This window comes from Pseudopodoces humilis, chromosome 20 (assembly GCF_049639895.1).
Source record: "Pseudopodoces humilis isolate 2021_Gansu_Grassland_sample_001 chromosome 20, ASM4963989v1, whole genome shotgun sequence".
In the NCBI taxonomy this organism is placed as follows: domain Eukaryota; kingdom Metazoa; phylum Chordata; class Aves; order Passeriformes; family Paridae; genus Pseudopodoces; species Pseudopodoces humilis.
Window position 1 is genome coordinate 10222139 of NC_142219.1, and position 26714 is coordinate 10248852.

Below are 26714 nucleotides of genomic sequence, written 5' to 3' on the forward strand. Positions count from 1 at the left end.
ACTGTGTAGGAGAAGGTCAAACCTTGAAAAGAAAACAACTTTTCAACAGAAAATTTCTAAATATGTAGTTAATGACAGTGTCACGTGTTCATCTCAACTGTCTCAGGAAATGACAATGACCAGTAAGTGCAGAAAAGCTGATAGTGTCAGCACCTCTACAACACACTCACTTCAGCAACAACAGCCAAGTCAATGTCTGGTTGGAATACTGGGTGCATTTTAACAGTGGATTCCACTTCAAAATTCAAATAATGAGAGTTTTATATTTTAATCTTAACCCATTTAAAACATGAAAGCTAATATCTGAACGTCAAGTGCATTATTAATATGGTGATAAAGGTTTTGTGGCAAGTGTGATATTTTATATTTTAACACAATACTATTATATTAATATAGGTAAGTTGGATTCCAAACAAAAAGTCTGCTTTGAAGAATATTGACCTGTATCATGTCAACTTGGTAGTTTTTCAAGTAAATTGCAAAGAAATGTAAAATCTGAAAATATAACATGCTGCAGCATCACCCCTCTCTATCCTTGTCTACCAAGAGGGATATTTATATTGGGGTTTGGGGAGGGCAGATAACTAAAGAAATCAAAAAACCCCAGCCACACATCAAAAGAAACAAAACAACCAATAAAGGAATTTTGAATAAAAATATTTAAATCAAAATGAACTGAAAAAGATGTTAATTTCAATGTTCTCAGGTCTGGTGAGTTTTGGTATTTGATACATCTCTAGCAAAGGCTGTTTGACCTTTAGCAATCTTAAAAACCTGACAGCTTCCTCACACTCTTCTCTGCCTCTTTGCCAACTGTTTGCTGCTGCAAAGGGAGAAATGCATTTGTAAGAATTAGACTTGGGATTCAGCACAGAAAGCTCAAAAGCAAATTTCCATGTTAGAGCAGGGATGGCAGTGTTATATTCACAGCTTTTAAGCAGGCTGGTACAGTGATTCTATCTGCACTCTTCTTCAAAAAGAAACATCTAGATTTTCAGGGACTTGACAGACCCACCCATGAGTTAGGTCAAACAGAGATTCAGATCACACAAGAACACCACCAGGTTGTTAACATGAAAATTCTTACCTTAATAAAGAGGCTGGAAAGTTTGGGAGGCAGGTTGCCTCCCTCTTCCATGTGGTATTTCATGAGAAAGCCCATTCCTCTGATGCCACTAACTGCAATGGGGATCTTCAACATAAAGACATTGGTACTATTAGAGCAGAATTCAACAACAGCCTTTAAAACCAAACTCATGGGTTGTCAGTTTTTGTGGAAGGCTAAACCCATCTTTCAAAAGAACAGCACCAACAAAGCAGGAAAACATTGCGTTAATGGTACTGGGTAATATGATTAGAAAATCCCAGTGCAACCATGAGCCAGAGGAAGTAAGGCAGCAGGCCCCACCAAGCCCACAAAATTCTTACCCCAAACTACTCATTCAACACCAGATTTAAAATCTTCCTCCTAAAATGAGTAATTTCCACTTCTTGCAAACTTAGTCTGTGAATGAGAACTCTCTAGGGAAACAGGAGTGTCATTTACTCCAAATGAAAGCTAGTCTGCACTAAAAGATTACTTAATCTTCATCTCCCCAGAGATCAGAACTCAAAGAACCAGAACAGTTGTGTAATTTCACCATAAAAGCTGCATTTAGCCAAGGGAGAATCTTCAGATGGCACTTGGGGGCTTTTGTCCTGGTTGGTAACACAGGACCTGTTCACACACCTTTCAAAACTGCTCCCAACAAGCGCTTGCAACAGCACTCCCGGCTGTTGGGCAGGACTCACCCTGTCGGCCGTGGCATTGTTGATGATCATCTCCTGGACACTGCTGTAGTATTTTGGGGAACAGAGCCTGCCAGGAGCCACGTTCACAGCCACGGAGAGAGCCAGGCTCCGCCCGTGCCTCACCATCCAGTCGATGCCAGAGACATCTGCTGCAGAGGAAAGAACACAACAATGGTAGGGCTCCTGCTATCCAGTCCTCTTCATCTGAAAGGCTCTTGGCAGTTTGTCAATTCACTGCCATAAAATGAAGTAACAAGCAGCATCTAAAATAGTGCCCTGCTGCCTCTGTTTCTCCCAAAGAGACATACAGAGCTAAAATGCAGCACCTTTTCCAGACAGAAACACCACCTGGGCAGGCAGGGAAGCAGATGCAAAGAAGGGACTCTCTTGTTCAACTCAAGATACTTCCGTTAGTTCAAAGTTAGACAAGCTTTGACTCTCTAATAAATGTGTAAAAGTCATCTATAATCTATCTAACCAGCCAACAGACTTCCTTTTTAATCCCACAGGGGAGAATCATCCATAACACACTCAAACACTGGGGTCCTATAAAACTCATGTTTTTTTCTAACTTAGAGGCAAATTAGTTAATTCTCCAAAAGCATGTGAAGCCATCAGATGTGATGCAATTAGCATCAACCAATCTAAGATCACAGTGCTCTTCCAAAAGGTGGGATGGCCTCCTGTCCACCCTGACTGAACATCCTGTCACGTCCAACTGTCCTCATGTCGGCAACAGCAATTACTCAGCCATGCTAGTACTTTTATCAAGTCATCAGATAACAAATCCAGAGAAAAAAGTCTGGGCAACCCCAAGTGACAACCTAACCTGTGCTCCCTGTAGACCAGAGTGCATGAATTAAGGGCCGTGAGCAAAGAAAAGCACAAGAAAATACAGAGCAGAGATTCAGTCACAAAGTTAGCCTGAATCAATGGCTGAGGAGGAATATTCCCTCCTTTCAGAATCTGTTCCAGTCCTGTAAACAGCTTCACCTACCCAGTAAGTGCTGGTGGAGAACGGTGCTGAGCTCGTCGTCGGACAGAAAGGCGCACAGCTCTGCCAGGCAGCCAGCCGAGGCCATGCGGGTGGCATCCTGACAGGGGATGGGAGAACAGAGAACACGGCTTGAGCTCAACACACCCCAGAGACAGGCAGCAAGAAAAACAAGTGTCAGAAGATGACAGGAAATAAAGAGGAGGAGAAAATAAATAGTAGTATTTCACTCCTACTCCCTGAGGATTTCTTTCAGTTCACATGGTTTCTTGTATGTAATGGAACATAAAACCAAATCTAAGATCAAAAAAAGCCAGCAGAGACTGAAGAATTGCAGATCTTATCTAAGTTCTGATTTGTTAAATGGAAAAGTCATAAAGATGGAATTCAGTGTTTTAAAATATGAGTTCATAGGTGCTTAGTTTTGATTCACTTACTGTAAGCATTATTTCTAGCCATCTCTGGATGAGCTGATCTCTGACATAAACTCTTACTACTTTTTATTTAACACTTCCAGGCTTTTGCTATTTTGGCTTCCTTATGTGACCATCCCATGGACTGTCCACTTCTCCCCCAAATTTACAACCCAGTGTGAATGTTTCCATTTTTCTACTTCTAGCATGTCAACATATGCATGTCTGTTGCAAGAGACTAACATAAAAAAGAAATTATTAGATGATTAATTTAATCTCACTCATGTTACTGTTGCTATCTGCTATATACAGAAGACCCTATATTAAACTTGGAGAGCTTCTCTCATTAGAGAAAGATCTGCCATTATCTGAAAAATTCTCACAGAATAATAAACCTTACCTGAGAGACTACAAACACATCTGTGCATATATTGAAGGTACCACAGGCTTTCTCCAAGATAAAAAGCAACCCCTGACTGCAGAGCTACCTGAAACCTGTTAGTAAGGAGCTGTAGGTCAAACCCACGTATGCAGTTGCCAAGGAAACATTAAACTGGAAGCTTTTCAGAGTTACCAGGAATCTCCAACTCTTCACTGTGACTACATCATTAGTAATGTTCCCAGAAGTTATTTTAGATAGTAATTCTGTTAGAAAGTTCAGATTTTAAATGTAAGAGCAAGACTGTGTGCAGTAGGGGACCTTTGCAGCTGGCTGAAGCAGTACCTCATCGTGTCCCAGCATGCCCAGCAGCACTGTGCTAATATTCTTCCTAATTGCAGCATCTACTTTTGCACCAGCTCCTCGTGTGACAAACCGCAGCGCTTGCAGCATTGTATCCCTGGAAGAGATCACATTCTACAGTCAGACACTGCCTCTCCCCCACCCTCCAAGAGAAATTTTGCTCTGGATATCTACAGATCCTTGCACAGCAATTACACTGAGATGCCTTGCAGTTTGGGAGAGTGATCCCTTCTCTGCACTGCTGGAGACACCATCCTAGACAGTGCTTCCATATTTCTGTCTAACACAATACAGATATTTTCTGATTGTTCAACCATTAAAAAAGCTATCATGGCAGGAAGTTGCTGTCTTAGGGATCTGTGCCTTTAGGATACAAGGACAGCTGCTTTACTTCAGACTGAAAGTCAATACTGCCTTTTTTCTGAAAGTGGGCTGCTTGGGGATGTGCAGGAGAGAACTGGGCAGACCCCAAGCACTCTTTCTCCTAAATACTCTCACAGCTTACCTTCTGACACAGGAAGGTCCCATAATCCCCATTCTTGGTTTACAATCCACTGCTTTCATTAATACATGCATCTTACTCTAATTGGGGGTTTTGTTTATTCATCCCAGCTCTTTCTTTCATCCTCAGTAAGCAGGAAGGTCTGAGCTGTCAGCTGAAGCTCACCTGATGGCAGAGTCATCGCTGGAGCGAATTCCATTCAGGAGCTCCGTGAAGAGAGGATCCACTTTGACATGGATGACAATGAGTTTCCCAAGAGCATCAGCAGCTTTGAGGCGAACAGCGCGGTTTGAGTCCTGCAGAGCTTTGGTGAACGTTGTTTGCAACTGAGGCAAAAACGGTTTCAGAGCAATCTCAACCTATTCCAGAGTGGAAGAAGGGCAACTGTTGGGTCAAGTATTAAAGAGCAGCTAGAGATCAAAGCCTGAAAACAGCATGATCTCTTCTATAGCAGTTTGTTATCAGAGAGCCCTCGTTAAATCTTATCGCATTACTAAAACAGGAAAAACGTGAAATAACAATTTACCACAAAACCTTTGACCTTTTCCAATCTAATCATCTTTTCTTCACATTGAAATACAAGGGTAGCACTGAGAAATTTTACACTATCATGAACAGCCTTTTGTACTCATAGCACTAAATAAAAGCTCAGCTCTGTTCAAAGATACATAAAATGTTTGCACTTAACAATACATAAAAAAGGAGAGATTAATTACATGGTGGGTTTTAATCACTTGAAAGTGGGATCGGCATTTATCAATATTTCTAAGAAGCCCAGTGGTTCAGCACTGGGGGCTTTTTTTGTAGGCCAGAAGCTGCTGGAAGAATGCAATCCAGTTACAGTGCTATTCCTACATATCAGATCCACAGCAGCAGGCATCCCAGCTGTATTTACATGAACAGCAGCAGATATTTCTGAAGGTTGCCATGGAAAATGTTCACAAACCACAGTCCAAAACTTTGAATCTTACCTTAGCTAAAAGAAGGCTTAAGGTTTCAAGCAGAGCCACCTTGACATTCCAGCTGAACCGATCTCCCAAGATTCGAATGAGTGGCCCAGTGATGCTCACCACAGATGGTTTGAGAGCTTCTGCAGAAGTCAGCTTTATAACCAGCCCTAAGGCCTTTGCTGCCTCCTCTTTCTGTTCTGGATTACCAGTTAAAACACCTTCCCGCAGCACCACAAGTATGGAAGTCACTCCCTGTCACGAAAATCAGATAAGAAAGCTTAGAAGCTAAGATGCAAGAAATATGTATCTTATTTTTGCTCCTATTATACACCAGATGCACAAACTTGGAGAGTCTCTCTCAATTTCCTGTTGACCTTCAGCTGCCTGATTCCACATTGACAGAGCTACTTTTATTTGGTTTGATTTCATGCCTCTCCGCCTTACTAAGCCAGTTGCTATGAGAAAAGTGGTGGCAGCTCAGGGAATTTTTAAACCAGAGAAATTTGGCACAGAAGTCCAGTGTCACTCCCCCACAAAAAGCAGCCAGCAACCATAACTTACATGCATAACAGAATTGTCAGAGACTTCATTGCAAGAGGGGTCTTCTGTAGGGTTACTCAAAAGCTCTAACCTACAAAAAGTCCCCCAGTATATAGGTTTGGGGTGCCTAAATAGTTATTCCTTCTAATAGCTGTAATATCGATCAGCCCTCCCCAAAGGTGGGTTATTGTGCCTATGATGAATCCATGCTCATTCTGATCCATTACCTTCTTAGGAATACAGAATCCTGGCACATGCTCGCCCTTGACCTCATTCCCTACAATCCGGATATCCCTGTGCAGGTCCTCAATGAGAGCAAGCTGGTTCCCAGCGTCTAATTTCTGCAGGAGAGAGGGGTAAAACAAAGATCAGGCAACATGACATCCATGTATCTTTTGTGAAGTCTTCTCAGGCCAGGCATTACTCCTGTAACCTTTTTAAGCTGCCTCTCACCTTGGTGATGGAATTAAGTGCATCCCAGCTTTCATTCAGAACTACAGGGTTGGTGTCATTAAACAGGCGAATCAAGCCTGAAACTAAGCTCCTGAGATGCCCAGTGTAGTCTGCTTTTGTCTTGGAGCAGTAGATATTCAGCATGACAGCTGCTGCCTGTCTCATGCCCAGCTCAGGGCTGCGGGTAGCTTCTAGCAAATCTTCAGTTATAATTCTTTGTCCAACATCATCTTCCACAGAGAGGATCACAGACTGGCAGTTTGCCATCTCCTGAAGAATCCAAATTAACTTTATATTAGCTCTCAAACAGAACAAAGCCAAGTTTAGCCCCAGGTTTCTCCATGTTATCCCACTTGCTAATTGTTTCTCATTAAAGAGCTGATCACATCACCATTGAAGGCTTGACTCAGTCCTGGTGCAGACACAGGTATGACCAATTCTTAAACAAGTGGCCAAACTCTGCTGAACTGATCACTGCAGCAGGTGCAGGAGGGCTAATTTACAAAAATTAGAGTAGCTCAGTCTCCCCCATCTTACTCATCCATGAGAGACTGTGAGTCTTGTCAGATAACATTCTTCTGATTTAGGTAGTTTAATGCTGTGCATCACAGCACTAATTACAAGCACGTCTGTGGGTACATTAGAGATCTCCAGGCAGACCTGAGGCTAGAAGCTGATCTAATGGGTATCCACAGCAGAAAGACAACAGGACCCTGTCACTCATTCCTAATTCACCAACTGATTATGAAAATGTCTGTCCACAGTCACAACTCCAAGATGTTCTCTGGAGTCCAAACACCAGATGTTTTGGAAAGCAGTACGGGAGGAGTGCAGCATGCAAAACGGGAGATTTCCTCCCTGCAGCCCTTTAATCCCTCAGTCTTCTACACCAAGAATAAACACAAAGTTAACTAGACTTTCTGGCAGTTCTCCATGAATAAGTAAACTGAGAATTGTATCTTGTAACAGGCCAAGGAGACTTTTAAATGGATACAAATAGATTTGGAAAGCATACGTTTTTTGACTCACAATATGCCACCAGGCAAAAAGACTCATCCTGGAGAAGCTAATGGACTGAATTAAACATGCAATCTGTGAATCTAGAGAACACAGATTCTGGGCTGGGAAGTAAACCTGGTGCACTATCTTCAGGCAACCTGTCACAACAAAGAGCTGAGCTGTGCTACTTGCCAATTGCTCTTCACTGGTGCCCAGCTTCTCTTTGAGTGCAGACATCATGGCAGGCAGGATGACACTCAAATGCCGTGTCAGAGCGTCCCCTGCCACTGAGGAGAGGAAAGCCAGCACCCGGGTGTTCACTGGAGGGGTAGTCAACTACAAAAATAAAAAATAACACCAAAAAATTGAGAAAAGCAGAAAGTTTTTTTCAGAGGGAGTCTCACTTTCTCTGCAACATGAAATATTTATGCATCACAAGCCAAGTAACAATGTTTTGTGCACAAAATCACAAGAAAATGTCAGACTGTGCTCTCCCTTTTGCCATACTGGTCCAAAGAAAACTGGCAGCAAGCAGAGGAAACAGCACAGATAGAAAGTTTAAAGTTTGTTTCCCGCTGTACCTTTGGCACCAAGTAAGGCAGCACCACACGGCTCTTGACAGCCATAACTTGTTTAAGACCATCCACAGCAAAGTCAGCTGTCTCTTCATTATCCTACAGGGAAAGAGAAAGAGACAAACCTGAGAAATGATCTGTGACACACCAAGCTAAGCCCTGTTTCAAGGGACAATTTCCCATGTCATCATAAAAACAAAACCAAGTCCTTCTACTCAAAAATGTTCTCATATTCTCATAGTACCTAGCAAACCCCATCTGATGTGACAGATGTTTTCTGTCACATCAGAAAGATTTTCCATTTCAGGCATGGTGGCCAAGCATGCCACTTGGGTGACACTGGGTGACAATGGCAATTCCACCGCAGAGCTAGGTGTAGCAATTCCGAGGTCTAGGCTTAAGCCACAAGATCTTCCCTACCACTGGTTAGGATGACTCCAGGAGGAGACAAAATACTGGTGCCATTCCATGGAAGGTCTGCCACTACAGTCCTCCTCCTCCTTTAAGTTAATTATTCAAAACTTGTCCCACAACATAATTAATCAGGTTGTTGACTAATGCTGAGCAATGCTCACCAGCTGCTTCAGCAAGAAGGGCAGGATGTCTTCAAGAGCCTGATGGCCAATTGTTGAGTGCAGCTGTTCAAATGTTTTGGCAGCAGCCTCTCGAACTTCTTCCAGAGGGTCACACAGTGCTTTTCTCACTGTAGGAACCAGGGACTCGGAGAAAAGCAGTACCTGTAGATGAAGAGATAAAATTAGGGAACATCTAAAGCACAACAGAAATGCATATCTCAGTAAAGTAGCGACAAATGCAGAATTTGCACAACTGAAACTAACTGCAGTTTGCTTGGAATAGTATTGGATGAAAAGCAGGCTCCAGCAGCACAAATAGTTGCAGTGCTCTAAGGCTACTTAGTGGAAGATTTCTAGTATTATATCTCATAAAAGACAATGTTTAAATTTATCGATTGATACAAATTCATTCAATTTTCCTGAGCAGCAACTCAGTGTTAGTTACAAACCCTGACTTCAGACCACAGAACAAGTCCAGCACTAGCTGTATTTTTCTGTCTCAAGTACAATATCTGCACCATAACATCAGTACCTAGGAAAATGGGAATTTCACCTGGCACACATGACTCACCGCATCCCTGCTGGTTGATTTCATGATCTCGCTCAAACCGATGCAGACTCCTTGCCTCTCATCGCTCTTGTCTGATCTCAGTCCATCTTCCAGGATAGGAATGATTTCAGGAAGGATCTTCTCCCCTAACTTTCGGACAAGGTCTCCTAATGTCCGTGCTGCAACCTGTCCCCAAAAACATATGAATTATTTTCCTTTTTTTATAAAACTTTAGAAGGTGAAACACTCACTTCTGACCGTATACTATTGTCCATAGTGCAGACACAGCAGCAGGAATAGAAACAGTTTTACAAATAACCATTGAAAAATAATTTTACTGTCATTACAATCACAGTTGCCTTCAGCAAATGGAGAACTCAGACATGCTCATGCTCAGAACAGTTAAACTGATGACAGCCTTGGAATATCTTATAGAGAATTATCCTGTGCTCCTCAGGAGTTATTTTCTACAGTCACCTGCAGGATCAGGAAGGCACAACTCAATTCCTCACCGTTCGCTTATCTGCACAAGTACTGGCCAGGAATTTCAGCAGAAGCCCAAAGAGTGTTGGCAGGATTTCCCGCAGTGTCCGAGGAGTGTTTGAGACAACGATTTTCCAGACATGTAAGGAGGCCTGGCGCACCACCAGCTGCGTGTCCGAGCGGCCCATGTACAGCCCCGCCAGCACCCTGTTCCTCCTCTCCACTCCCAGAGCATTAATGATAGCCTGGAAAGAAATAGCACAGAAATCTATTATCTGCCCCTGAAATCTATAAAAAGAACAGAATACATGATTATTCAAAATGTCTTTCCAGCAGGCTGTCCATGCTGATTTAAAACAGGAGAATTTGAACAAATAAAGGCACAACAGGCAAGAACAGCTTTACCTTGTTTGACTGAGCTGTTCCAAAGTTGTCATCCTCTGAGGCAGTTTCTGTGGTCATTTTTCCAGTAACTCCTGAGATATGGAATAGAAGATCTCCAAGGAGCTGAACTGAGCTGAACCTGGCAACAGGAGCAAGTCAAGTGTTATAAACAGGGCGCTCAGGCAGTACCTGTCCAGTTCTGACAGGCTGTCAGATACAGAGCAGAGCTGAATGTGAAGCACAGCTGGGTCTGCACTGAAATGCTGCAAGGGCTGATGTGTAACATCAGTCTGCCAACATGGCTGAAAGCAGCATGATAAAGAGAAAGGGAAGGAATGAGTTCCAAACTGGAAGGGCTGAGAGAATTTTCAATCAAAGCAATGAATCCAAGAATAGCCTTGACTCTAAAAAGGAACACGACATTGCCTGCATCTAATACAAACAACATTCACCTGGGGTAAGAGTACTTAGCAGCACTCAGCTGGCACAAATCATTTAGTGAAGCTAATTTTTGGGCAACTGCTATTGGCTGTGAGTGCTCCACTGTGCATTTTCATACACAGGAATATTGGCCTGCTTTTGCATTTTCATACACAGGAGAACAGTAACTTGCTCGGCACTTGGAGAAATGAAAAGCAGTATACAAGGGCTAAATATTGCCACATCAACTGCCTTGGAAGTGCATTTCAGAGTCACTGCCAGAATTAATAATCCAGCATGAATACTCTGCAGGTAGTAAAAAACCTGATCCAGCCTGGTAGGGCTTTGCAGACTCAAGTGCTGTAAGGCATCATACTCAAATCAACAAGTAAAAAGAGACACTTGTTTTTGCTTCACAGGAGGTCTCTGCAATTTCTTTTGAGGAGCAACACAGCACCTAAATCACACCAGTTTTTCAAGCATGGAAGGGAAACGTTTGTGGCTAAGCTGGTTCTGCCTTACCTTATCCTCCACAAGTCATCAAAGAGCCCATCCTCGAGCTGTGGCAGGAGCAGAGCAATGGCAGTCTCGGCGTACATGCTGATGATTCGCTGCCCCGCGCGCAGCGCCGTGTCCCGCACAAACTCGTTCTCATCTGCCAGGGCCTGCACACAGGCACAAAAGGGGCTCTGAAAACTCGGCCTTTCAGCACAATACACAAAAGCAACAGGAGGAAAACACACCAATGTTTTCTCTCTCCACCATGAAAGCCAAGTGAACTACAGAGCTGTTGTGAAAGCACGAGATGACTTAAAAAACTAGTGACCACATGTAAAAGACCAGTAACTTAGTAACCAGTAACTTAGAAGAAATAATTTATAATTTAAATTCCCTTTCTTTTTTTTCTAGTAGTCCAGCCAAGCTAGACAAGTCTCTGCACAACCCACAATTACTGAAAATTATACTTAAAATGCTCTGGAGGCTTCTTTTTATTCTCTGGTAAATAAAATTCTTCAATTTTGCTACATACCTTAAGGATACAAGGAATGATGGGACCAACATAGGGAGTGAACTTGTCTCCAAAGGTAATTGGCAGGTAGTTGAACATCATGATATAACCATCTCGTACATGTGGAGCAATATCCACTTTACTGGCAGTTGCTACAATCTCTGGCATAAGTTTCTCCAGCTTTTCTACCCCCAAACCAGCCATAACTTCAGCCAGACCTGAAGGAAAAAGGCAGGGAACAGAGCTGATACACACAAGAAACAAGCAGTTAATCTGATTTAATATAAGAAAACCTGAGCTCAGAGCTCACACACAGCTGTCCCCACCTTGAGCAGCACCAGAGCGATCCACTGAGCTCTGCTCATATGTCAGTGTCTCCATCAGCCACGGCAACAAATCCTCAAAGCAGGACTCTCCCATACCCTTCACCATGGCCCCCAGGGCCTTGGCAGACACTGTGCGCACCTAACAGACAAGAGAAACACAGATCTGCAAAATGTCCAGTCAAAGGTGCTACAGATGTGCCAGGCTGATTAGGACAATGTTCAACCTAATGCACTGAAAGACAAACTGTGTTTGTACAAAAGACTTACTTCAGGTACAGGATCCAACAGAGAAGCCTTCAGTCCAGGGGTCACACTGGGTAGGTATGGAGCCAGATCCTAAAACAAAGAGCCCGAAAAGTCAGAACCAGATTCAAAATGAGAGAAAACAGTCATCTTCATGTAAAGGACATTCACCCCTTATAATCAGCTAACATCCTGAGAGTTCAATTAATTGCTCTCACAATACTGCAAACAAGCATAGTGAATTATTCTGGAAGTCCAAGAAACACCAGTTCTGTGCAGATCACTCAAAACCTTTTTAATGCTCACTCACAACCCTCACAGCAGTTTGTGTCTTAGGAAAATCCAACGCTCTTAACATTTACACAAGGTTTAAATGTAGAGATTATCAGCACAAAAATTAAACACAGATCTTCAGCCTACAGTCAGGTCCTACAAATACTTTTCAAACAAATCCTGGACCCATTTGTTAGCAGCTGATCTGTGTTTCACCTGTTTGTTTGTTCAGGCATTTCTTACACGGTAAAAATTACAAGACCTTTTTGCAGGGATAAATGGATAACAGCTAGATGACCAAGTATGACAGTCTTAAGGATCTGAGATCTGTCACTATCCTTAGTCATCTGCTTATTTACATACATTTAATTAAGAAGCTTCACACAGGCACAGAAATTCTAGTATTTTCTACCTTAACAGCAAAATCTTCAAGCCAAATAAATTTTCTCTAGTCCTTGTCCCAGTAATCAATTAGAATACAGTTAGAGGGCACTTTTAGCACTATACCTTCTGGTCAGTCAGGGAGTACATGTTCCCAATGATCTGGGCAGCCATTTTCCTGGTGTCTGTGGAACGATCCTGGAAAGCTCTCTGAACAATTGGCATGATCAGTGCTAAGGATGGAGCATCAATGAAATGGACAAATTTGGTATCCAACAGAGTCTGCAAACACTTTTGAGTCTTCCTGGAGGGGTCAGTGAGAGCATCCAACAGAACTGGAGCAATTGCTGTATATTTTTAAAAAGGAGAGAAAAGACTTTATTTGTACATAAACCAAAATCATGTCAGGATGAGCTGGTGTGCTCTCATGGGATATTTTACGTCCTTCCAAAGCAACGAGCAGCACAAGAACCGGGGAAACTCTATTAACTTCGATTGAAAAAATGGACAGGAACATTTAAAAAGCCTGGAAACAAGACAGTTGCTATCAAGCTTTCATGTTGTACTTCTGTAGGATTCATTTAATTTCTATATAAATTTGCATTTAATCCTAAATACCATTAACCTAAACCTTGCTATTATAAACCACAGTCACATCAGGACATTACAGATCCACAGACAGGTCTTACCCAGGATCTCTGGATTCCTGATGACAGACCCAATCTGCCTGAGAGCCTGCTGCCCTGCATTCTGCACCTTCACATGGGAATCTGTCAGCACTTCAGTGAGTTTGGGCACAATGTTGGGTAAACAGGAAGAGAGTTGTTTGGGAGCACAGTATGCCATAGCCCCCAGCAGTTCCACTGACCCTGTGAACAAAGTACACCAAGAAAAAAAAGATGAAAGAAAGGACAAAACACAGTATTAAGAATTGACATGAGATGATAATCACATTTACTTCAAACTCAAATCTACCAGTCAGAGAAAACTAAGAAAGGCTGAAATGCATTAAGTCACTCTATGCCACCTAAAGACACCAAAAAATACTTTTGCTTTGTACGAGGGAAAACGAGTGTGTTAAGAAAATTCCAGGTTCTGAAGTACGACTATAGAGACAGAATACAAACTGTCCCTTGAATATGCAGTGGGGAAAAAGGTTACTCAAATGTGTCAGGGAACTCAGCTGTAAAAAGCTGGAGAAGTTCCACAGTCCCTTATAAGACAATATACAATCATGGCCATGTGTAGGGATGAAGGAATACACAAGGGGGATGACAGCAAAGGGAACTGTGGGTCACTCTCAATCATATGAGGCACATATTGGTCCATACCAGCTTTAGTTCTCCAAGATTCCTCTTCTAGGGCTGCAAGAAGTGATGGCAAAACCAGCTTCACTCCATGAGTACTCAGATTGCTCATTACAGCTTTGGCACAGTCATCTGCAGCCTCCAAGGAGAAGAGAACACTTATAAACTGTGACACAACACTGTTTTCCTTCCTCTGAGACTCTCTGGGAACAAAGCCTTCATGTAAATAGTGTCTCAGTACAATGATGCAGCTGGGCTAAGTAGCTCCCAATTAATGACCAACAAAATCAGATGCTTTCAGTTATTGAGAAGATCAAATTGTTATTAGTGGTATCTCAAGGGATAGGTCACCTTCTCTATTTGCCTCATTACAAACAGGATTCATATTCATATCCACTCCATCTGGGTTTTTTAACACTGTGACAGCAGAAATTTAAGGCACCTTACCTCTCGCACATACTGGTTCCCATCTCCAAAACAAAGGAGCAAGTGAGGCAGCACATGAACCACATAGGGCTCAAATAGCTTCCCAAGCATACTGCAGAGCATCTCGAAGGCAAAGAGAGCCCCTAAAAACCCGAAAAGGACAGAGGAAAATACAACTTCATTTAAGGAGGATGGGAAAAGAAGATACAATTTGCTAAATATTGTTCCAAAAACACTCCAGTCTCACAGCTAAAGTCTCTTGCTTTCTTGCCCTTGTGGCTTGTGCTATAGTAGGGATTTGTGGCCTCAGAAAAGGAGCTCTCCCCCAGCAACACCTGCCTGTGGAGGCAGGAGAAGTGGGGGGCACATCCATATGGTCTAGGACCAGAAATCCTTCTTCCATCACAATGTGAATCGAGCAATTTTGGGACACTATACACAACCAACAGCCTCACAAGAGATACTTCCCATTTCTTTCTTGCCAAACTTTAGTAAAATAAATGCAGCTCAGCCAAACACAGGGGTGCAGGAACTTCACCTGACCACAGTGGTAGTAGTTACAAGAGAAATGCTAAGTATCTGGAGGGAAAAGCTCCTGTCCCTTACCCTCCCGCCGGCGGAAGTTCTTCTTGTCCTGGATAGCATCGGTCAGTGTGGTCATCATCTCCTGCTGCTTGAGAGAGAGGATGCCCAGGCCTTTCACCAGGCCTGCCAGACCATAGGCTGCACCTTTGCGCTCAGCATACTTATCAGACTCCAACAGCAGCTGCATCAGCTTCTGGATCATTCCTCCTGCATCCTCCTTAATTGCAGGCACTAGAGGTGGTAAACAGCTTGCCACTGACTCTTGAACCTGTAAAACAATCCACCAGATCACAAAACAGTCATTACTAACATAAATTCCCCCTAGAATGCACCCCAAGTGAAACCTTTCTGTCACCATTTTTCATCTCTCTGCCATCCCCTAACAATATCCTGGTGTTAACCTGCCTCTGTGTGGAACCTGACAACTCCTCCCAAAAGCACCTACCTGCTGAGATGGGGTGGACAAGGCTGCTATCAGTTTGCCAACAATTGGTTTCACTTTAGGGTCACTCTTGTCCAGATGTTTTGCCAGTGACCCCATCAGAATGACCACACTTTGCCTGACAGCATCATAACTGGCATCATTAGGAGCATTTTTCAGGAATTCTTCAAACACTGGCAAGAGAGAGTTAACATTGTCCTGAAAAACAAAACCATAGAACTTGCCACTAGAGTCCACTCAGAATGAGATTTGCTATGCTCAGTGGACTTGTTTGTTCTTCTCTGAGCCAACAACTGAACAATCACACTGTATTTACAGTTCATTTCATGTGTCACATCACATAAAACCTTGTACCATCACAACAGGCAACAAATATTTCCTGCTAGAGAGAAATTAGCTCTTCAAAACTAGAATCCCCAAGCCTGCCAGCATGATGTTCTGCCAGAAGCAACGCAAGCTCCCAGGCCTGAACATCAGTGCCTGCTCCTCTGCTTGCCCCATGTGCCAAGGGAGAGCAGAAACATCAAATGAACTTCACACTGTTTTATAAGAAACACGATGAAAGAATGAATGATATGAAAATACCCAACTGTCTTGGGCTAAACTAAAGAGTACAGGAATCTGTCCAGAGGTGACTGGCACATATGAGGAAACCAGAAGCTGAGCAATTCACACGCTGCACACATTCCCCATCTGACACTGCTGGGGAAGAGCTGGCAGGGAGAAGGATGGTCCTCAGTTCCTCAATGTTTTAAGTTTAATTAAGCCAACAATCAGCATGGTTTCATGTTTTGCTTTTGCATGAAGCCTGAAAAGGATTTCTCATCTTCACAGAATTAAAAGATCCCTGGTCTGATTTTACTTTCATTATTCTAGTTTTATAACATTTTAACTCCAGTTGATCCAGGGATATTACATTTTATAGCAATGACAGGGATAAACCACACTTGGTCAACACTAGACACTAACAGAACAACTCTGAACACAAAAATTCCTAAATGAAAGTTTTCAGCTATTACAAGTAACAGCAACCTCTAAGAAATTAATATAAATTTTAAAAATTTAAAAATCTACAACACAGTATCTACATATCCATATCTACACCTTTTTTCCACTGATAAAGACAGAAACATTCAGACTTACTTTGCCATGAGTGTTGAGTGTTGAAAGAGCTGCATCCAACATGCACTTCCTGACCTCAGGACTGCGATCATTCAGAGCATCCGGCACAAAAAACTGAAAGAGGGGCTTCACCTGAGAACTGTCCAGATGCTCTGAGAGCTTGTTAAGGGCCAGTGCTATGCCACACCTGTGAAGAAGGTGATGAGCCTATGAGCTTACTGACTTCTCACAGAATTGAGAGCTCACAATCACATTTGCTATCAGCAGCAATTACAGAAAATGAGAGGAAGAACCACTATGGAAACAAAATGCCTCAGAGTGTCCAACCGCTGTGCATTTCATTACATAACTCCATGCTGCAGTCTCCCACAAGGACAACAATCCCTCAGCCATATAATAGCTTTTATCTCAATTAAGCTTTAGGGATACTTGAGCCAACTTAGACATCAGCATCACTTCAACTACTGCTGAAATGCAGCAGCTTTACAAGGTACATCAGCATTAAAGGATAGATTAGCTCAAGGCAAGTACCAAACAAGATGATCTCCAATTAAACCTGTACAGAACATACAAGTAAACAGAAAGTAATTATCCAAACTGGAATTTGGCCAGTTCATTAAGGCCTGCACTGCTGCTCTTGAAACAATCAATGGCCCATTCAGAGGTGGGAACACGGTAAGCTAAGACAAAAATCAGACAAGTCTGAGAGGGAAAGACTGGGTTTTTATCAGGACATAGAGATGACAGTGTCCAATATTTTGATGGAGTTCTACCTGCCCCCAGTTTGCTTGAGGGGCACAAATATTCTCTACCAGAAGAACACATGAAAACAGCAAGTCAATACAACTGCCTGTAATTTCTTCTTCTAAATAAAAATCAAAAACATTTCATTTGGATACACAGGAAGTGATGAGATCAAGCTGAATATGACTGTACCTTGCTTCCCACTGGTCAGGAGGTGATTCAGATATCACTCGTCCCAAAGCATCCAAAACTGGAGGTGGCCTCTGAAAAGAGAAAAGATTTCATTAAAATGCCTTTTCCAAGGATAGGCATGCAAGGAATTTGTCAACCATACCTGCAACACCATTTGATAATACTGCACAGACTTATGATACCACTAGCAGAAGAGCAAGGTAGAAAAACAAACAGAAAGCAAGTTTGGGGTCAGAATTACTTCAACTGACACTGCCCTACCATAGCCTTTCTGTAAGTGGCTGATAACATGAAGTTCAAGACACTGTCTGAACTGTCTGTGCTAAGCTCAAACAGGACAACACTAGATTCAATGCACATCTTCAGGACAGACAAAAGGAAAAGTGACTGACACAAAATAAAACAGCAGCTCATGTCTGTCAACCCCTCAGGGCAAGAGTACTTACATAGAGCTTCTCCTGGTAGATCTCTGTGAGCTTGCTCATGACCTCTGCTGCTTGCTTTCGGTACTGAGCTACAGCTCTGGAAAGAGCCTCAGCCCCTGCCTGTCGCACTGCCTCTTCATGGTAGATGACATCTTTGATCAGCAGGGAACACAGGTCAGGCTGCAGCTCCAGGCCCATGGACTCCCACAGCCTGCAGCACACACACACAGAGGTGATGGGTCACCCTTCAGCAAAGCAGCCACTGCCACATGTACAAGTGGAGTGACCTCCAGCTGCCCTCCAGCTGTCCTCCACTTGTGGGGCAAAACCCCTGGGTGCAGCTCTGTGCTGTGGGCAGAGAAGAGGTCCCCCTAAAACCCAATCAACAAAGAAGAACCCTTACCTCTCTGCCAGCTTCTGAATCTCATCTTCAACGTCAAACTTGACTACCCAGAGGCGACGCAACAGGTTCAGTCCATTCTTCTCATCACTGTCTGGGGTTGGTAGAACCATTTGTAGTTCCATCAGTCCCTGAATTAGTTAACAGGAAAATCAGTGCAAGGATCTGATTTTTAGAAACAGATGCTTTAAAACATTTAAAACTTTTGGCAAGTCAAGCTCTCAGTGGTTGGAAGTGTCAAAATTCATGTTTACTTGTGCCTTACACTGCCCATGGTAATAGGTGGGACTCAAGAATACAGGCAGGTTGCAGAGAGGCTCTGGTGACTACAGTCTATTCTGCTTCTAAGTACAGACAAGACAGCTCAAGTGGGCTAAACTCGAATTTGTTTCATGGCAAAGAATACCAACCACCCTTGAGGTTTTTCTTTCTGTGTTCTCAGAAGTGACTAAACCTGAAGCTTTCCAATAACACGGCCTAGTACAGACAGGAATTCTTTGACAGCTTCTCTCTTTAAGACTAAGCTCTATCCAATTGTAAACAGAAGGTGTTAAGTAGTCCTAATTATACCTCTTTAAGGAAACAAAGGTGTGGATAAACCCAGAGTACTCCTTTTTGCAGATAAATCCAGCACAAAGAGCATGACTTGGAGCATTATTCTTCAGACTTGCCTCTGACACACTGCCCAAAGCCTGGCACCACAGCTGAAGCCTCTCTGCATCAGTGTTAGAGAAGATTTACCTCCCAAAAACTTAATGAATTTGGTGTGACCCTGAATGATTCCCACCTACCCTGAGAGCTGCATCTCGAACGTGCATGCAAGGAGACTGCAGGGCCTGCAGGAGCACATCGATCTCCTCCTGCTCGGCGTAGGCGCAGCCGTCCTCACCGCTGCTGCTTGCGCACAGCGCTGTCAGCGCCTCCGAGGCCAACACCTACAACAGCACCAGCAAGTGTCACAGATTCCACTGCACCATGAACTGCTGTCAAAGCAAGCGCTGAGTGCTGTCACAGCAGAAGAAATTCCCAAAGAGCAGTGACAAAACTGAGACGTGACAAGTACAGCCCAACTCTTTGCTTTATATTGACCTTTCTGCCACCTCATCCCTTACAACAAACACTCAGAGGAAAGACTACTGAGCGTATCTGGAAGAGCAAGGCCTTAGAGAAAGAAAAAATGTCACCTCTGGAAGACTGAAGAATATATTTGGTGCAATATAAAACCACAGAAAAAAAAACACAGAAAAAAAAGATGCAGACATTTTAATCCAAGAATACCATAAGCAGAGAAGAAAACTGGGACTGTATCAACCACCAGCATCATAGACTTAAACCAGTTGGTACATTTCCCTCATTTAGATGCTGATGAAACTCAGGGATAATCCTGACTGTGGTTATGAAGCTGAGCACTCACCTGTAACCGTGGAGAACCCGTTCCTATCACCCGGGTCAGCAGAACTAGCATGTCCCTGCGGGGCAGCAACTCTGGGCCTTTCTGAAAGGTTGAGGGGAGAAAAGGGCAGGGAGAGAAACGAAAAAGACTTTTATCTTGTGATTTCAAAGTGCCATGCCTATGTATGACACTCCTAAAAAAATCCCACTCAAAACCTAGGGCTGGACAGGTACCAAAACCCACAGCAGAAAACAATCCTATACGGTTAACTCTAACTTGGAGAATTCATCTGCTTTGTCCAGTTTACACATCAGCTGTTTTATCTCATGGCTCATCTGAAGGAGGTCATCTGACCCCATAGCTCTCACCTCATCCACCAACAAAGACTGGCCATCTCCTGATGATCTCAGCTGAGCATGGACTGTAAGAATCTGCAGAATCTTGACCAAGAACTCCTCCTTGTCTTCGCTGTTATGGGGTGTCTCAGTCATAACCGTCTTCAGGAGAGGAAAGACTAAGGAAAATGCTGGAGCTGATAATGGGGCAGCACCTGTGAAAAGTAAAAACCATCCTCTGAATGCAGCTGATCCTCCCATGACTTGGTTGATAATACTGACTGTTATAAAATGTATACTTGAGTAGTTCATTATAAATATGGCCAAGCTTCAGCCTCATGCACAAAGATGCTGAGTAAACCTAAGCATTTGCCACTTAACAGCACCAACAGTGTAGCTCCAACAGTGACTTTTAGCATTTCAGTGTTAGGTTAAGGGTAGGACTTGATGATCTTAAGGGTCTTTTCCAACCTAAATGATTCTGCGATTCTACCTGGTTTCAATTAGAGTCACATTAGGATTCCAAATTATTACCAATACCTCAGGAGTATAGAAATACATACTGCAAATGGAACTGAAACAATTAAATTAATTAGAAGTCACGGATAAAGTTCATTTGTCCCAAAGCAAGGCCTTGTTTGTCAGCTGCATTTCCTTTAAACACTTCCTACTAACCTAGCTAACCTGTCATTCCAGCCTTCAGTTGGATCCTTGAGAATTAAGTCCTTCTAATTCTGTTGCAAGCTCCAACTCCCGTCCCATCCTTGAAAAATTAAAGCTTTTGGATCTCTGCTGTTAAAAGATTTTGCTCCTTCCTTTCTACAGGGCCTTGGCTATAGCATATAACAAATGCTGCTTCCAGTCCTTCATTAGTCCAGTTAATATTCAAGTATCAGAATACACTGTTGTCTACAGAAAACATTTCCTTTCTATATCCTATCTGTGCTGACAGAGAATACCCAAGTTTAAATTTCTAAATGCAGATGAAGAGCACTGCAGATACAATACTGCAGTATTAGTCAGCTTATGTAGGGCAAAAATACTGCAAAAGTAGTTCAAGGGAGAAATATTAAATCCCAAACACATCCTGAGCTCCTATTTAACATGAAGAGCTTCAGTAAAACCCTTTCTATTTCTCATATGGGATTTTTCTCTCTGTTTGCTCAGTGTCTGTTTGCTTTTACACTTTTATTTTTTAATTATTGGCCAGATATTTTTAGCCTTAAACTACTGTCCCTCTAAACACAGCATAAGGAAGAAAGCTTTACTGGAGAAGAAAAATGTTCTACTGTCTCTAACAGTAGCTGGTATTGACCAACACGAGAAAGATTAGAGGATGTATCTTGGCATTTCAGCAATGAATAATAAATTCTATCATCCACATAACAAGGAGGTATGGTGTCTCTCAGGTCTCATAGTTACCTAATAAATTAATCTCTACTAAATCTTATCACACAAGTTCCTTCCAAAGAACTTTGAAAACGAGGAAAGAACCTTTGGGAATATAGTACGGCTTGTCCACAAAGTGCTGTGGAAGCTACTGCCCTTCTCTTGCAAAAATGGGAAAAAAATTAGATATTAATTTAATTAAGGAATACAGGAAATCTTGAAGGACTGAAAATATTTCCACTATTTTCTGAAAATAAGCCTGAAAAAGGATTCAAATATTAATGAACATGCACTTAGTATGGCAATAAATTGCCCAGTGGAGACACCAAATTATCACTGAGATGGTCAGCACTGAAGGAGTCATCAACAAGGCCAATGGCCACTGGCTGCCTGTGACAGTGACATGTGCCACAGTCACACCACTGAACAGCAAGAGAACTGAATTATGTGGCTAAGGGACCAAACAGAATCCCACATTTCCCTTAAAAATATATACCATCTACAACAGCAGCTTTTGATTGGGTTATTTGATGAACAGCCCCAAAGCCTGGGTAAAGTGAACCACCTCTACATCCCTGGAGTACACCCTGAGACAGCCAAATCCATCCCAGCCCCAAAGAACACACACCAACCCTCCTCTTCTGTACTCTTATCTTCAGTGGAGTGGCACAAGTACTTGTGCACTCTGCTGTGAAGATTCTGGAAACAACCTAAATTAAAACTAACTCCAGAAAATAAAATTAAAAAAAAAAAATCAAGAAAAAAGTTTACTTTCAATCAAATCATTACCTTGCACTGTAAGAACATTGGTGCTTGCCTTCATGTTACAGAGTGGAGAGAACTGCTCTTTCTACAATCATGCCAGTATAAAATATTCATGAACTGCAGCACCACACAGCAAACAAGCAGAGGCTATGGGCACTTCACTGCTGTGATCACAGATAACAAGCAATTATTTTGTCTCTCCACTTAGTCTCACCAAATCCCTTATGCTAAGTGGTGTTGAAAGGCAGGAGCTGTCCTTGGCAAAGAGCCTTAATTTCACTGCTATTATTCCTGTATGAACCATTTTAAGAAAAAATACTGTTATTTCATTTCTACATTAACTATAGTTGCAACACCACTTCTACTACTACCAGCAGAAAAAAACACTTAAGGTTTTTCATATCTATGAACAGCCATCCAATTAAAAAAGATAAAGTGAAGTTTTGATTGCAAAATGTAATACAAACTCTGAAAACTAAAACAGTTCATAGTTACTGGAGGTGGCAGCAGTGTCAGCAGGATGTACATTATCTACCATAGTTCATACCTGGCTCTCCCTTGCTGGTTCGGCTGGGAATGGTGTGAGCATGCAGCAAACTGACCACTCTGTTCAGAGCAATAGGCAGCTCCTCCTGACACCAGGATTCATCTAATTCACACTCTGGTTTCATCAGGCGCAAGGTCACGTGGCTTACTAGAGTACCTGGAATGGAAGAATAAAGAATCCATGAGAGGGCTAGACCAAAAATTCCTCAAGAGAAAAAGGCCCAGGAACACAGACCCAAGAACTGTAACAAAGCTCTGGGCAAGAGCCCAGGCTGCAAAAAGGCTCAGAGCAGGAAGCCCAGCCCAGGGCTCTCAGGGGACAGATTTCTTCATGTGTGTGAGTTACTCACACCCTCCAAACTCTGCAAAGGGAAGATGGTCCCACAGTGACCAGCCGCTCCTCAGAGCAGACAAGTCCTTATCTTTGGTCCCAGTCCTACCCAGCAGTAGGAACTCTGGGAAATCAGTCATCTCCCTAAGCACTGTTCCAGGTGGTTTTTCCTCTTGGCTTTCTGTGGATCTTACAGATCCACTGTCTGTAAAAGCAAGAATTTTCACCACCATCAAAATGACACACCCTGCCCTTAAACAACAACTGCAAATACTCACCAAAGGTTTTCAGTCGAGCAGGCATGACACAGGAAGCTAAGGAAAGAAAAGGCTTCTTAATCCTTGGAGCAGCCAAAGGAGATCGAAAAAGTGGCAAGAAGGAACTGATGAGACCAGGGATGTACTGAGTGAGACCGGGAGGCTTTTTCTTTATAACAGTGTCCAGGAGTCCTAGAGCTGTTTCCAGTTCATTATCAAGCTGTAAGAGAAACAATTACCATAAAAAAGCTCCACTGGGAAAAAAACTGGGTTGTTGAATCTCATTTCTAATAACAGAAACAAATCAGTGATTGATACACCATATTCTCTCTATCAAAGTGATTGGGGTTATGGTGGCTTCAGAGGCGGCAAAAAATGCAACCAAAGCTCACCCCCTTCAGCCGTTTCCTTATCTGAGCCTCCCTTTCCAGCTGTGCATGCATCAGCTCCTTCTGCTTGCTCGTCAGCTGCACCTCATCCTTTATTCCCTTCTTCTTCTTTATCTCCTGCAACAGAGAGCCAAGGTCATCATTATCTGGGAGCTACAAACACCATCCCTTCAATTAGTTAGAGAAGCAAGTTGGAAACGGGGATTTTTGCAATTTATTTTTAAAACAGTACCAAAACATCCTTCCAAGTATATTCCTCTTGAATGAAGACATAGAATGGAAATCAGCAGGTTAACAACATTTAGGTGTCCCTTTAGCAGCATAATGTAAGTTTCTCCACATTCCTCACAAATGATCTGATATCATTAGAAAGTGCTGTCCAGTTCATTTACAGGGGATGGTGTGTCACCCTCCTGAGAGCTAAGAGAAGTCAACTTTTGTTAAAAAAATGGGATACATACAGATAGAAGTATTCTAAGTAGTTCAGAGAATACTTCCCACCTACACACATATGCCAGAAGCCATGGAACAACATATGACTTGCAGTGAAGATGCTGACCAGCCTGGCATTCCTTTTTCCATCAACTCACCTCCTTCAGCTCCAGCTCAATGATTTGTTCCTTGAAGGAATAAGCTTTGTTCTCCCTCTTCATGTTAGCCTTTTTCATACTATCCTGTTGAGCACTGAGAAGGAAAAGTAGAGAAAGAATCAGCACTGCAGTGGACTAGGGACCAGGCATAAAAATCCAGGAGCTTCTGTGCAGAACAAGCATCTGACACAACCAGTCACCCACTGGCAAGAATAACAGATCAATCCTCAGATGCACAAAGAAACTATGAAAACTTACCTCTGTATTATAGATTTGTCATACAGCTCTCCTTCGGGTGTCTTCATGATGGCAAATTCCTCTCGAGTAACCTGGCACAGAGCTGGATTCTCCATTGTTGCTGAGATAGTGCTGATGAGCTGTGGGAGCACTCTGCCAGGTGAAAGCAAGGAGAGAGACCCCACTGCATTCATAGATGACTGTCAGGAAAATTAAGGAAATAACATAATCAGTCTTGCTTAAAATTGTCTCCAAGGCATATGCCCGCTGAGGCCAATTCATTGTTCAGTGGGTATCTGAATCTCATCTAAAATTCTATTCAGTTGCTGTTACATTCTTTCCCTCTTAAATCCCAGCTCTTTCTCCCCAGAGACATTCTCTTCTAACCTCCCTCTTCCCCACCTTTTAGACAGCTCTCCTTCCTTATAGACCAGTTAGTACTGAATTCCTCCAAGATAGCTCCCAAAATGAACACAAGAAAAGCAGTTTATCACCTGGTTCTCTGGACTGTAGGTGGTGATCCTGGGCAAGATGTCATTCAGGTGTTTGGTAATGAAGTCTTTAGGATCTATCTTCATCTTGATGAGGAGGGCTGGCCAAAGTCCTGGCTGCACTGCCACTAGCAAGAAGAATAAAATGAGCATAATAAACAAGAAACAGGTTGCTGGCACAAAAAAAAAAAAGGTACAATAAAAACTCATATATTGGCCATGAGTCTTATCCCTGCACTTACCTACAGATGGATGATGGCTCACCAGCAGCATCTCCAGGGCCAGCTTCTCTGGCTCAAAGGAGTCCACATCCAGCCCTGCCACACTGGAGATGACACAGAGGGCCTCATGCAGCACACGAGGTGGAATGTATGTCCTTCCCAGCTCCGACAGCTCTCCCGCCTCTGTCACCAGCACCTCATGAGGCAGAATCTGAGTGGACAACATCAAACCTTCCTGAGACCTGAGCACACTTCCCCACAGTAACACCAGGCTGAATGACATCTCCCTCAAGTTTTCAAAGGAAAGAAGGGGATACAGGATAACAGAAAAACCAAAGCACAGGGATGACAGTGACAATAAGATTAAGAATGGAGGACTATACTGGATTTGGTAAGCTGGAGTAAAATAAAACTAAAATGATCACTTCTGGCAAGGATTCTGGAAAAGGTTGAGCCAGCTGGCTGGGAACAGTATGCTCAACTTCTGCAGTCTGTAAGCCAGGGCCAAAGAACCAAGATATAAAAAAGGAATGAAGCACTTGGTCTTTCAGCAGAGATAAAATCCGCATTAAAATAATAAAAATACATGGAAAACTACCTCCCCAAAACATTTTGAGTATGTCTTTTTTATGCATGTAGGAAAGACTAGGCATACCCCAGACACTGATACTGCGATGTGCAGTAATCCAGTAACAAGTGGCATTCTAAGAGATCATCTGGAGCTGAATCCTGTTGACCATCAGGCTGTATGTCAATGCTAACAGCAAACTGAGGGCATCTGTCTGAGTAGACACTCGCTGGCTACTCACCTTATGAGAACTGAGAACCACTTTGAGCTCCTCCAAGAGCCCATAGGCCAGTCTGTACCCTCCCAGAGAGGACAAGAGCTTCTTCACTGTTTGGTGGGCCTGCCTGCGGACGTGCCAGGTGCGGCTCAGCAGCACAGCCACCAGGGCACGGTGGTACTGCCTGCAAACACAGACACACAGGGTTAGCCAGGGAGGCAGCTCTGCAACCAAGGGGACATAAAGGCACCAAGAGGTCAACATTCTGTGCAAAGCCCCAAGCCCACCCCACCCAGTGCCCACAGCAGCACTCTGGGGTCAGACAGGGATTGGGGACAGCAAGTCACCGTACGTACTGAACTTTGCTTTCGGGCAGCCGCTGTGCATGATCCAAGAGCAGGCGCTCTGTCAGCTGCAGCACTGTACACATGGCTGGAGGAAGAGACAAATATTTAATATAGCATGAGACTTCGTAAGGAAACAAATTTTTCTACCTGAAAACAAATGAACAGCACACATTAAAATAGCTCCCCAAGCTGAGCCTCTACATAATCTTCTCATTGAAGCCAGAGACAAACCCAGCTCAGATCTGCCAAGACTGGGAACTGAACCATGATTTCACTGAAATGTTGTTAGCTGGATCCCAGGACAATTTTCCTGACCATTGTGTGTGACCTATTTTGGTCTAAGTTGACAGAGCAAAGCAAATTATAAACACCACGCTCAGTGCTTCAGTTCT

General features: G+C 43.0%; 1 protein-coding gene across 2 annotated transcripts in view; it reads right to left on the bottom strand.

Moving 5' to 3' along the window:
* The window catches only part of GCN1 (GCN1 activator of EIF2AK4), a 38206-nt gene that overhangs the window by 1680 nt on the left and 9812 nt on the right, over positions 1 to 26714 (bottom strand). Inside the window, exons 17-56 of one of the 2 annotated variants that reach the window (XM_014253887.2) lie at positions 26332 to 26407; positions 26000 to 26159; positions 25212 to 25401; positions 24973 to 25097; positions 24500 to 24678; positions 24242 to 24335; positions 23655 to 23768; positions 23284 to 23482; positions 22676 to 22831; positions 20008 to 20189; positions 19661 to 19741; positions 19038 to 19181; positions 18250 to 18377; positions 17868 to 18057; positions 17422 to 17492; positions 16507 to 16672; positions 15367 to 15561; positions 14943 to 15189; positions 14358 to 14479; positions 13935 to 14049; positions 13293 to 13472; positions 12730 to 12950; positions 11974 to 12042; positions 11707 to 11845; positions 11402 to 11598; positions 10894 to 11036; positions 9973 to 10090; positions 9597 to 9812; positions 9106 to 9270; positions 8535 to 8696; positions 7966 to 8058; positions 7577 to 7720; positions 6386 to 6655; positions 6160 to 6273; positions 5414 to 5644; positions 4608 to 4801; positions 3923 to 4037; positions 2789 to 2885; positions 1792 to 1937; positions 1088 to 1192 (exon numbers count right to left, since the gene is read on the bottom strand). In XM_014253887.2, the coding sequence (XP_014109362.2) occupies positions 1088 to 1192; positions 1792 to 1937; positions 2789 to 2885; positions 3923 to 4037; positions 4608 to 4801; positions 5414 to 5644; positions 6160 to 6273; positions 6386 to 6655; positions 7577 to 7720; positions 7966 to 8058; positions 8535 to 8696; positions 9106 to 9270; positions 9597 to 9812; positions 9973 to 10090; positions 10894 to 11036; positions 11402 to 11598; positions 11707 to 11845; positions 11974 to 12042; positions 12730 to 12950; positions 13293 to 13472; positions 13935 to 14049; positions 14358 to 14479; positions 14943 to 15189; positions 15367 to 15561; positions 16507 to 16672; positions 17422 to 17492; positions 17868 to 18057; positions 18250 to 18377; positions 19038 to 19181; positions 19661 to 19741; positions 20008 to 20189; positions 22676 to 22831; positions 23284 to 23482; positions 23655 to 23768; positions 24242 to 24335; positions 24500 to 24678; positions 24973 to 25097; positions 25212 to 25401; positions 26000 to 26159; positions 26332 to 26407 (6053 nt within the window). Of the gene's footprint in view, positions 1 to 1087; positions 1193 to 1791; positions 1941 to 2788; positions 2886 to 3922; positions 4038 to 4607; positions 4802 to 5413; positions 5645 to 6159; positions 6274 to 6385; positions 6656 to 7576; positions 7721 to 7965; positions 8059 to 8534; positions 8697 to 9105; positions 9271 to 9596; positions 9813 to 9972; positions 10091 to 10893; positions 11037 to 11401; positions 11599 to 11706; positions 11846 to 11973; positions 12043 to 12729; positions 12951 to 13292; positions 13473 to 13934; positions 14050 to 14357; positions 14480 to 14942; positions 15190 to 15366; positions 15562 to 16506; positions 16673 to 17421; positions 17493 to 17867; positions 18058 to 18249; positions 18378 to 19037; positions 19182 to 19660; positions 19742 to 20007; positions 20190 to 22675; positions 22832 to 23283; positions 23483 to 23654; positions 23769 to 24241; positions 24336 to 24499; positions 24679 to 24972; positions 25098 to 25211; positions 25402 to 25999; positions 26160 to 26331; positions 26408 to 26714 lie in introns of both variants that reach the window. The other variant, XM_005524421.2, reaches the window with a different exon arrangement.